We start from the raw sequence: 13,169 nt of genomic DNA, 5'->3' as shown, positions 1-13,169 counted from the left end.
CTCTCTCCCTCTCCCTTCCTTTCTGAAATCAATAAAAATATATTTTAAAAAAAATTCAAACTAAATTATAGAACAACCAAATAATCACCATTGAGAACTACCTGAAAACTAGCTAAACATAATTCACAGAAGCCACAACGAGACTGGTGGAAGGCAGAAATGCGGAATGGGCAGGCCTGCATCCACAATGCAATGATTAAGAATCAGAAGGGATATCTCAGTTTCAGAAGTGCCCCCTCGAAGGATGAGGAGTCCCAGCTTCACACTGGGCTCCCAGCCCAGGGTAAAACAGCCAAGGAGTCCCCATAACATCTGCCTCTGAAAACTGGCACGGTTTATGTCCAAGTGAGATAAAGGGCTGCTGGGGTCCCAGGTGTTCCTCTTGAGGGGCCTGCACTTGGACTCACTCTGGACTCGTGTTGGCAGGAGGTCAAAAATCACCAGGGATATTCGAGAGGAGCTAAACTGACAGGCTTCAGGGCAAGGGATGGAGGGGCAGAGGTCAGGGCAGCTATCTCTGGGACAGAAGCGCTGGTAGGTGCCATTGATCCTTTGCTGAATAATCCCTTCACCCATCTGGAAGGCACACAGGAAGTCTCCAAATCAGAGCTCTCCATTAACCTGGCTAACGTTTACCCTGCCTTGATTATTCCCTGACACCCCTCCTCTATAGCATGCCCCATTTGAGTGGCTTCCAGTGGCTTTTCACACAATTGTCCTGCCTTGGCTGATGCTGTGAACTTTCCTAAAATCTCTCAAGGTCCACAATCCCAAATAAGCATTTGCTGGCCTTGGCATAACGTGTACCTCTTGCTAAGTGTCCCAAGCCTGACACGAGTGACAAACTGTCTCAACTTGCCTTGTAATTCCCATCAGGTGGCCCCAAGGCTGGCATTAAGCTGTGGCTAGTGTTGGCTTGGAACACAGCTTCAACTAAGCAGCCACAAGCCCAGCATAAGTGACAGCTAGCCTCCGCTAACATCATGGTGCCCACTAAATGCACCCAAGCCCAGAACTCGTGGCAAACGGCCTCAATTTGCAGCATAGCCTCTCCCAAGTCCCTCCAAACCCAGCACAAGTGACAACCAACTGCAGATCATTTTGTAGCTCCCACTAGGTGGCCCAAAGCTGGGCACAAATGGCAGTGGACCTTGGGAGGTAACTTCAAATCTTTGGAATTTTTCAAGTGATAGGAAGGTCTTTGTAGTAGATCCCCATGACCATACCTGATAGTTTATACTAATAAGGTGACTCATGGTGAGCCCCTAGGTAGTTTGTGCTAAAGAGATGGCACAGATGGGAACTGGTCACACCAGAAAAGACCAACCATGTGATTAGACCATTGGACCTTTGAGCCATCTGACATCAGCTTGACCTCAAATCTTCTGGAGATTGAGCCATGTGGGCAACGATTCCATCAATCACGACTACACAATGAAACTCCATAAAAACACTGGACGCCAAAGCTCAGATAGCATCCAGTTGACAAGTCTTTACACTGTCACTGATATGCTGACAGAGTGACGCATCCCTCTCTGATGACAGAGAGGTTGACAGAAGCTTCATGTTTGTACTCTCTCAGACCATCCCCTATGTGTCTATCCTTTTGGCAGGTTCTGATTTTTATCTTTTTGCTCTGACAACACTATAATAGTAAGTATAGCACTTTCCTGAGTTCTGTGAGTCATTCTAGTGAATTATCAAACTTGAGGAGTAGTGTAAACCCCCCATATTTGTAGCCGGCTGGATAGAAGTAAGGATGGCCTGTGGACCTCTGAACTTGCATCTGGTGCTTCAGGTAAGATAAGTCTTGAGGAGGACTGTGCCCTTAATCTGTGAAGTTTAGACTCTGGGTAGTTGGTGTCAGAGGTCATTGTAATGCTCATCAAATCCTTTTGTGAGAGGTACAATGGTGAAAGAATGAGCCACATAGATAAGCCTTATCCATGAATATCATCAATATCTAACACAATAATTTACAAAATCATAAAAATGTACTGTTGCATGAGAGTTGAACTATGAGCTATCAAGAGATTGCTTTCATTAGCTAAAATAAATATTGCCAATTTATACATTCCTAATAGCTTAATTACTCATTCAAAGTATGGTATCACAGTTTTAATTCAATATATAGTTTCCAAAACTAATCTTTATTTCCAGTTTGTTTTATAATTCTTAGATAAGAACATCAAAGGAAAACTCTCGATTGCAAAATTTTATTTTCCCATTATCAAAAATTACGTATTTAATCTAATTTTAAGGCCACAGTTATTCAGGCAAGAGGTCAGTAACTGAATGCTGACAAGTTATAAAATTAGTCTAATTACATGTTCTTCTTTAATAAAACTCAATGAGCATAAAAAATAATTAATGCTTCAGTTGGCCATAAAAGAAAACATTCCATGAAAAGTAAATCCTACACATCCAAGAGAACTATTTATTTTTGCAATGGAGACCTTCACTCCTTCATTCAAAATATGTTCTCTAAGTACCACAGTACCAGGCACTGTGCTAGGCAGTGAATATACAGTGTCAGGCAAGCTGGCAGCCAATAGAAAGTACAACAAGTTCAAAACTATTCTTCAAGGGAAAACCAATGCTATAGGAACAGAAGGCAGGAATGACCAACACAATGTGGTAAAAGTAATAAAAGGGTAAAATCATCATACAGGAAACAAACAGCCATTGAAAGGTTTGAAGCAGTAAGTCATTCTAGTGATAATTCACTAGAATGACTCACGATAATTCACTAGAATGACTCACTAGAATGACTACGATCAGATTTGGTTTTTGGAAGGATATCAATGGGCAGTGCAGGGACTGAGCAGAGAGGGTAGACTGTAAAACAAAAGAACACTAGGAAGAAAAAAATCTTAAGTGAGAAACTATGGAGGCCCACATAAAATAACATCTATGGGATTAGAGAAAAGTAAACTTATTGAGGTTTAGGCATCAGAATCAATTAGACTTGTGGAATTACTTGCTGTAGACTATAAAGGGAAGAGAGGAGTCAAGGATGACTAGGCAACCAGCTCCCCAGAGCACCAAAAGTTTGAGAGGAACAAAATCAATGTTGTACGTGTTGATTTTGAGGTCATGGCATCCAAGATGTCCAGTACGAAATTAGATAGATAGATCTGGAGTTCATAAAAGAAATTGGGAACGAGATAGAGGTTTAGAAGTCATGAATACACTTATGTTAAATAAGACCAGAATGTATGAAATGAAAACAGGGCCTAGAACAGAGCCCCAAGAAACAAGCAGAGGTCATTGTATCTTCAATTTTACACTCACCATCATTTGTGAATCTAATAAAAGAATAATTCTTAATATAATTCTCAAAAGTCAAAAACTGACTTTTAAAAAAGATGCAAAAGTGCCGAAATCGGTTTGGCTCAGTGGATAGAGCGTCAGCCTGCGGACTGAAGGGTCCCAGGTTCGATTCCGGTCAAGGGCATGTACCTTGGTTGCGGGCACATCCCCAGTGGGGGGTGTGCAGGGGGCAGCTGATCGATGTTTCTCTCTCATCGATGTTTCTAACTCTCTATCCCTCTTCCTTACTCTCTGTAAAAAATCAATAAAATATATTTAAAAAAAAAAAAAAAAGATGCAAAAGAGGTCGGGGAAAAAATATTTATTGTCCATCAATTATGTGCAGTCATCTTTTCGCATGTATTCAACTAGAGGCCCAGTGCACGAAATTCGTGCACGGGGAGGGTCCCTAGAGGCTGCCACCAGGGACTCCCTTCCCCAACTGCCGACTGCTGGCTGGGCCTTCCTTTGTTCCGCACCGCCCTCTGGTGGTCAGCACACATCATAGCAAGTGATCGAACTCTCGGTCAAACTCCCAAGGGGACACTTTGCATATTAGGATTTTACATATATGGAAGATTACTGCCACAAAAACCTTTTAAGGTAGATGCCAATTCTTAAGACGAGGAAACAAACAGCTTAAATAACGTGTGCTAGGTCACAAAGCCATGACATCCACAGCCCAAAGCAACATGCAACCCCAGAATTTCAAAGTAATTCTATCTGACTTTAGTGCTTGAGAAAACCTGCCATTACACTTTTAAAATATTATACTTGGAATAATCAAACTTTTGATTCAGAAAAATTTAGGACTAAAAGATCATCCAACTTCTTTATGTTACAGATAAAAAAATTGAGGGCCTTAGAGATTAAGGAACTTAACCAAAATATGTATAATACTTAAGTTCACTAAAGCTGTATACTAGCCAATAATTTTTAAGAAAATCAGAATTGAAAGCATTATCTATGTACTGAACACTAAAAGCATGGCATTCACTTAGAGCTGGTTTTCTAGTAGAGACAAAGAGCCCACTAACTATTCAATCTCTTGGCCAACATCCCCTTATAATCAACAATTTTTTTGGTAAAAAGTTTCCAAATATTGTCATACCAAACCATAATCAAAGAATTAGTATAGCTGCAATATTAACTTCTTTACAATTCTAATATATAGTCATTAACAATTAAAATGGTCTTTCAAAAAATAAAAAATTTTTTAAAATAATGATATGGTCTTTCACTAAAGAGCATTTTGTATCCATTAAGCATATTTTTTGATTTTTAAATAAAAGCAAGTCCATTTTTGTTCAATAATTAACCCCCCCTCTCAATCTCTCTCTCATACACACATACACACACACACACACACACTCACTCAAATTTTTCAATTAATTTTTTATTAGTTATACTGCTATAATTCCATAAATCATAATCAAGGCAATAGCATTTTTTAAAAAGTACAAGGTTCTTAGTACATATATTTCACATGTAGTGGGTCTGTCACATGTAAGATTTCAGAAAGGAAAGAGTTACCAGGATTCTAAAAATACCTTTTATTTCTTACAAGACAAAGCTCTTTCACAACAACCTGCTTAGAATATCTTAAAATCAATTTAGCACACCTAATGACATACCTAAAGAACCTCTGGTCTGTTGGCTGTTTGGTGGTATGTTTTCCTTAGCCATGGAGATTAATATTTTACTGTTTTCAGAAAGCTTCTCTGATGCTTTTTCCTGAAAGAGATATAATATTTACAAAAGCAGAGGGGGGGGAAAAACCCTACAAAATATATAATTAATCTCAGTACGTTTATTTAACAACTTCACAAAATTACATGGTACATCATAGAAGAAATTTAAGTGTCAAGTTTAGAGAATTAAAAAAAAGCAGTTAATACTATAATAAATGTTCTAATATTTAGCTCATTCACTTATCAACAGTCACTGAGTTCCTGCCAGGCACTGTCCCAGGCATTGGAAATACATGAGTGGAAAAAAACAAATAAGAATCTGTGCCTCCCTGGAGCTTATAAACTATTGTGGAAACAAACAATAAACATAATACATAATTAAGCTATGTAATACGCAGAGAATGGTAGGGAGGAACTATGGGAAACGATACAGCAGGGTATGGAGGCCCAAAAATGATGGAGGCCAGACCGCAAGGCCTCACTGAACAGGTGATACTTGAACTAAGACTTAAACATTATTATTTATGTACTATTTAATATCAGAAATTATAATAAAGCTGTATTTAAAGTTTTGTAGTAACTCTTTCCAAACACTGTAAACTAGTCCTAAGTACTAGAGAGTGGTTAAGAGCATGGATTTTGGAGCTGGACATATGAAGGTTCAGATCCATAATCCACCTCTTACGTACGTGGACAAATTACTTAACCCCTTTAAGCCTCACTTTCTTGATCTGTAAAACAAATACAAAAAAATTCCATCTACTTCACAGGGATATTATGATTAAATAAGATAATACATCTAAAGTCCTTCCTACCATTCCTTGTAAGAGGCAGGTTATTATGACAGAAAGACAACCTAGTGTGGTGGTTAAGAGAACAAGCACAGGATTCAGGTTGCCAGGGATCAAAGCCTTGTTCTGCTATCACTTTAGTCACATTACAGTACTTAATTTCTCCATGCCACAGTTTACTCATTTGGAAAATGCTAATAACAGTACTTATCTCATAGACTGACGTGAAATATCAATGTAACCTCATAAGACTTTACCTCATTCATATTTTACATACAATAAATGTTAGCTATGTACATTCTGTTATAATCAGGATGTCCGTATTGTTTATCATTTCAACCAGGATACGTTTGTCCAAGACGAATGCTAAACCAGATGAGACACTGGGACAACAGGTAAACCAGGACTATCTTGGGCAAACCAATATACAGTATGTGGTTACCCTCATTATGATGGACCATATGGCACAGACTAATCTACATCCTGTATCTTATTACATATACTGAGCCCATGAGAGGAGGTGCCACATCTAGATTAGTGCTGTATTGTCAGAGCCTAGCACCGTACCCTAGCACAATCTCAGTAAGTATTGCTAAAATGGATGAATCACTTTCAACAAAAATTAGGAAAGTTTAAGAAAGCTTTTGCAGACATTGCTTTCAGAAACATTTTAATAAATTTACATTCTGAAAATTAAGTATACAAAATAACAAACTATTCTAATAAATTCACTTTTGTAGGCTTCAAAAAATTGTTAAGATAATGATTCACTAAAATATTAACTTTTCCCACAGAGAATGAGAACTTGGTTTTATACCTATTATGTTTCTATTCTGAAAGTTCCTTATACTAGAGCTAGCCCCCTAATCATTTTATGAAGCACATAAAGTATTAATTAAAACTCTATAGAGGAGAAACTGTGAGATATAAAATACCACAAATAAAAAACTGCATTTGAAATCTTGTCGAGTCAGGCTCTCACCGCACAGCCAAACTACAGTACAGAACTAAAGATTCTGACTCAGAGAAGAGGATGTTTGCATTTACACAGGTCTAATCCTCAGAAACAATTTTAATGACACATATTTGAAGGAAACGATTAGCTTTACCTTCATTTCCATGTAAGGCGGATCACTTTCCAATTCTGCTTTTTCTTGGGCCAATTTGGTTTTGCGCTCTTCAATAAATTTATCCAAATTATCAGCCATCTTTCAGAATCTGTAAAAAAAAAAAAAAAAAGAAAAGAAAGAAAAGAAAAAAAAAAAAAAACATTGCAATGAGCACAGCTGCAACTCTACCGAAGTATTTTTAGGCTAATAACATGCAGGCTTAGTCTACATTTATTTTTCAACCTCATTTATCAAATTGAGAACTTCAAACAAGCTTGACTAAAAGATGCCTGCCTGCTTTCTCTCGAAACTCCCTCAAACACCTTCATCATACTTTAAAATATCTAACAAGAGCCTGGCTGGTGTGGCTCAGCGGTTGAGTGTCAATCTGTGAACCAGGAGGTCACTGGTTCAATTCCCAGTCAGGGCACATGCCGGGGTTGTAGGCTCGATCCCTAGTGGGGGTTGTGGAGGTGGTATCCCATCCTTGATGTTTCTATCTCTCCCTCTCCCTTCCTCTCTGAAATCAGTAATATCTATAATAATAAAAGCATAATATGCAAATCGACCAAATGGCCAAACGACTGTCCAGACGACCATGCTATGACACCCACTGGCGCCAGGCCAGCCAAGGCAGGTGTGATGCGATTGGTTGCCCGCAGAGGGAGGCCCAGGCCACTGGCCTGCGGGGGGGACCAATCAGGGGGCTCCACGATCGCCCCAGAGGGAGGCCCAGGCCACCGACCTGCAGGCTGTAGCAGGTGGTGAGGCCTCCCTCTGCAGGGGCGATCCATCACGGAACCCTAGCCGGGTGGGCAGGGCCTCCTGCTTTGGGGCGATCGATCATGGAACCCTACAATCGAAAGCCCCAAAGAGGGAGACCCAGGCTACCAGGTGGCCACGCTGTGGCAGGTGGGCAGGGCCTCCCTCTTTGGGGCGATTGATCACGGGGCTCCCAGACTGCAAGATTTTCAATTTATTATCTGCCAGGCTGAGGGACACCCCCCCCCCAACCCCCAGTGCATGAATTTCATGCAGTGGGCCTCTAGTACATATATTAAAATATCTGAAAAAGAAATAAAAAAGAAGACTAACAGCCACTACCATCCCCACTACACACCCATAGTCTGTGGTTTGTTTTTAAGTTTTGTCATGTGGTGTTTTTTTTAAGACTATTTTTTTAGAACAGTTTTGAATTAACAGAAAAATTGAGAAGATACAGATTTACCACATATCCTACACCACTCATGCATAGCCTAATCTGTTATCAACATCCCCCACCAGAGAGGTACATTTGTTACAATCAATGAACCCACATTGGCACATCCAGTTTACATTAGAGTTTATTCGTGGTGTTGTATAGTCTGCGTGTTTGGGACATGTATGACATGTATCCACCATTGTAGAATCATACAGAGCAGTTTTACTGCCCTAAATGTCCTCTGTACTCCAGCTATTCATCCCTCCCTCCACTCTAATCCCTGCCAACCACTGATCTTTTTACAGTCCCCATAGTTTTGTCCTTTCCAGAATGTCATGTAGTTGTTATCATACAGTTTTGGCTTCACTGACTAGCATGCATTGCTAAGGTTTCTAATTGTCTTGTCATGGCTTGATCACTCATTTCTTTATAGTGCTGAATAATATTCCATTGTCTGAATGTACCAGTTTATTTACCTAAAAAGGGACATCTTGGTTGCTTCCAGGTTTGGGAAATTATAAATAGAGCTGCTATAAACATCTGTGCGATAGCAGTATTTTTTAATTTTTTGAAATCCAATTTATTCATATGTCATCAACTTTTAATCAACTGTTTGTTTTTATGACATATGTAAGAAATTTTTTCTTAGCCCAAGATCACATTTTCTTCTATGTTTTCTTTTAGAAGTTGTATAGTTTTCTCTCTTACACCTAAATCTATTATCTGTTCTGAGTTAATTTTTGCAAATAGTGTAATAGTGTAAGGTTCAGTTTTTTGGTTGGTTTAGGGGTTTTTTTTGGTGTGTTGGTTTTTTGTTGTCATTGTTGTTGTTTTTGCATGGATATAAAACTATTCCAGACCTATTTTTTTTAAAAGACTATCCTTTCCTCATTGAACCTAGTACTTTTTTAAATATACATTTTTCAAAAACCCAGGAAACTTAGTGACTAACTGAATAGGTGGCAGGAAAGGAGGCACTGACAACCAAAATTTTAAGTCCTAGAAACTAAATATAGATGGAATCCTAAACAGAAATAAGTCAGAAGAAGCTGGCTGGTTTGCAAAGGTTTGGTTTAGATATGTTAAGCTGGAGCTAGTAAGACATGCTAATGAAAATTTCCAGGCACTGGTTAGAAATTCAAGACTCAAATTCAAGTAAATGGACCACATTGGATGCTTATTTAAGAGTTAACTATTTTAGCCCTAGCCCGTGTTGCTCAGTGGTTAGAGTGTCAGCTCAAGGTCTCGGGTTCGATTCCCAGTCAAGGGCATGTACCTGGGTCACAGGTTCAATCCCCAGTCTTGGTTGGGGCATGTACAGGAGACAACCAATCAATGAGTCTCTCTCACAGCGATGTGTGTGTGTGTGTGTGTGTGTGTGTGTGTGTGTGTGTGTCTTTCTCCCTCCCTCTTTTCCACTCTCTCTAAAAATCAATGGAAAAAATATCCTATGGTGAGGATTAATAACAATAAAAAAGTAATGAAAACTGATTTGAAGCCAATAAGAGCACCTTGGAGAAAAAGTTAACTATTTTAAAGATAGCTGAAGCTATAGTAAATGAGCACAGACGGGGGGAAAAAACAATGGCCAGAACTACATTCTGGGCAATGTTCCCTTGAGGAGGTGACAAAGGAATTGAACTAGAAAAAAAATACAAAGAAGGAGTATTAAAAGAAGGATATAAAGAAAAGCAAGTCAACATAATTTGGCAAGAAAAATATGAGGAAGAACCAGTCAGCAATATCAAAAGAGAGTTTTTAAAAAGCACCCACTGAATTTAATGTTTGAGGGATAATATGTAAAAATGCAGACAAGCAAGATTTACCCTAAACAAATATGTTGAAACTTATATAAGCAGTATATAATATGAACTTCATTCTATTATTTACTTCCAAAAAGAACAGTTTTTAAAAATGGCTATAGCAAAAATATCTCAAGCCAACATGTTAATATATTTAGCCATTTTTAATTTGCTATTTGTCACAAAAGATTTTTCCTAGTGAAAATTCAAAACAGCTCAACAGTAAATAGTACTTTTCATGCTGAAAAAAAAAAAGTCACTTAAAATCCCCAAATTTTCCTAAATATTTTATGTCTGGTACAAAAAAAAATAATGTTTGGATTATATGTATGTATACACATATACTTTGCTATAGGACTTTATACATAATTTAAGCAGAAATGCAATCTAAAAAAAGTTAACAAGCCTCTTTCGACTCTGAACTAAGGCATTCACATAATTCTGTTAACAATTATTAATATAGCATGTACATTGATTTAACCAGACTTGAAAGTTCTCTCTCTTGAATTTATACATACTTAAATTTCCCTTTAATATAATACTTTAACATCAATTATAAATTCTAGAATTGATTTTATACAACAGTAACCATAGTAATAAAATACATTTTTAAACAATGGTAGTGAGTATAATATATGCAATAGTTAAAACATGAGATTTATTAGATATAAGTTTATGTTTAACCATTTCTAATTTTGTTCTACTCTCTCATCTGATTCGAGTATATCTCTACTATTAAACTGAAAAGTCTGGCAATGCCCTCCAGACAAAGAACACAGGAACACTACTATTTGGGTTTATTACTCATTGCATGGAGAGTTGCATCCTTATTTTAGCAAGAGGGTGTTAGAAAAGACTTGGGATTGTGTTAGGTGATTTGGAGGAGGGTTTAAGAAAGTGCTTTGCTCTGGATTTAATGCTGTCAGGGAGTGGGGTAACTATGATTGGACAGGGTGAGGCCAAAGCTTTAACTGGTAGAGGCAGCAGTCACTCATATTAGGTGGGAGAAGAGATGTCTGGCATTTTGTGGCTTGGACAACATTCATGTTTTGTCTGTGTTTGGATGTGATTATGGAGTAGTGGTGTTTTTGTCTTGATCCATCACAGACACAAAGTAGCCCCAGTCTGATGTTGATGTTCTGTACAACTGTCTATCTTCAACAGAAGAAAACCAAGCCTAAGCAGTATTGTCAGGCCAGTTCCTAGCAACACTAAAGCCTTGGTGATAGCAGAGCCAGCTTCTAGCAGTCATGACTACTTTCTCTTTCTTATTCCCAAAAGCATGCGACAACTTACATAAAACAATTTCAACTACAAGATTATTCAAGAATTACTTAATAATTCAGAGAGACTGAGTCAATGTGTACAGCCTAAGTATAAAAAAGAATAAGAATTTAAAAATTACAAGAAACCTACATGGGATTCTTTACCTTCTTCCACTATACAATGTAAAATTACTCACAACTTTTTTCAAGATATTACCAGGTTTATTTTTTTCCCCAGTACCTGTGTACACAGTATATAGGTGACAAACAGTTTTCAGGAAAACAGTTTAGCTGAAAGACCTGTATTTGAAACCCAATTCAATCACTAATGGACTGTATGTGACTGACCTCAAATACATTCCTTAACCCAGCCGTGGGCAAACTACGGCCCGCGGGCCGGATCCGGCTGTTCTATCCGGTTCTCTTGCTCTCCCCTCCGCTCCTTTACTTTGAATTTATATTAGTTCACACAAACACTCCATCCATGCTTTTGTTCCGGCCCTCCGGTCCAGTTTAAGAACCCATTGTGGCCCTCGAGTCAAAAAGTTTGCCCACCCCTGCCTTAACCTCTCTATCATTCAGTTTCCCCTTCTGTAAAATAGAAATATATATTGCAGAGTTGTTCTGAAGAAAAAACAAAATGATGCATATAAAACGTATGGCACACCTGACACTTAGAAATCAATAAATCACAGCTGTTTTATTAATTCTTGTTATAGTTTCATAGTTTTTGCATAAATCAGTGTGTTAGCTGCTGTTAATAATAAATCATAATGATGACCAAGGACAGATACATAAGTTAGATAGCCTTTGGGTAATGCAAAATTGCCAAAACACTTGCTCAAACACCTTTGTCTCCCACTCAGGAAAGCAGTTAGAATGATGTTAAAAGTATGCCTTTATTTTAAAAGTCTCAAAGTACACTGATATTTAAATCACCAATAACTGATACTTGTTATCATAATCCAAGTCAACATCTATAAATGTTAAATTTGGACACTTTTTGCTTATTGTACAGGTAGAAATACAGACAAATCAGAACATATTCAATCTGCTAAATTTAGGCAGAGAGGATCCAGAAATAACTGAGGATGCCCAATTCCTCCTTCCAGTTTCATCAATCACAAAGAAAGGGGAAAATGTTCCTCCCATCCTTGTCCCTCTTAAGTCAAATGCAAATTTCTTTCCCTCTAAGGCAGCATGAGGAATGGAAAATAATGCCCCTCCCAAAGGAGGCCTTTAAGGTTCTAGAGATGCTAGGAGATGAAGTACAAGATATGATCCTTGGCCTCCAATTTGGACAAGATAAAATGCCACCTGTCACAGTGGCTCAGTCTGCCAGATGAGAGTTTAGGGATTCAATGTGAGGTACCCATCAGAGATCCAGTGGATGTATCAAGGAAAGGATTTGAATATCTCTGGAATTCAGAATAGAGCCCAGGCTAGATGATGTACACTTTTTAAAAAAAAAAAAAAAAAAAAAAGATGATGTACACTTTTTAAAATAACCATTAAAACTATAGGAGAAGAGGGTGCCTGGAAAAAGAGAGCCTAGTGTGGGAGAAAAGGACTGAGGACAGAATAGCAGGGAGAACATATGGGTGTGGGGTGCAGGGAGGAGTCTATGAAAGCCTCAGAAGAAAGAGGGGGAGGGATAAGGTGATCTAAGACAGTGATTCTCACCCCACCCCCACCCCCAATCCAGAGATCTTTTCACCAAATGAAAGTCAAATCTCTTTCTCCTGGCAGATGCACAACTTACTTTCATGGGCACACCCAAATTTTGACAAATCCCCCTAAATGTTACTAAGCAGTAAACACCATGTTGCTGGGACAAAGGGAGGTCAGGATACAAAGAGAGTGAATACAGGCATACCTGGTTGTACTGTGCTTCACTTTATTGCACTTCACAGATGTTGCGTTTTTTACAAATTGAAGGCAAGACCTTCCACCTGCAAAAAAGATTAGGACTAGCTTTGTTGTGGTGGTCTGGAACCG

The 13,169-nt window shown here is 38.4% G+C and overlaps 1 protein-coding gene across 1 annotated transcript in view; it reads right to left on the bottom strand.

The window, feature by feature from the left end:
- The window catches only part of CSPP1 (centrosome and spindle pole associated protein 1), a 114,067-nt gene that overhangs the window by 99,323 nt on the left and 1,575 nt on the right, over positions 1-13,169 (bottom strand). The window contains 2 exon segments of the mRNA XM_080646347.1: positions 4,947-5,046; positions 6,904-7,012. Coding sequence (XP_080502473.1) covers positions 4,947-5,046; positions 6,904-7,002 — 199 coding nt within the window. The 5' untranslated portion in view covers positions 7,003-7,012.

Source organism: Plecotus auritus, assembly GCF_963455305.1.
Source record: "Plecotus auritus genome assembly, chromosome: 11".
NCBI classification, from domain to species: Eukaryota; Metazoa; Chordata; class Mammalia; order Chiroptera; family Vespertilionidae; genus Plecotus; species Plecotus auritus.
The sequence above is the reverse complement of the archived record's forward strand: the minus strand, read 5'-3'. Positions and strand labels throughout refer to the sequence as shown.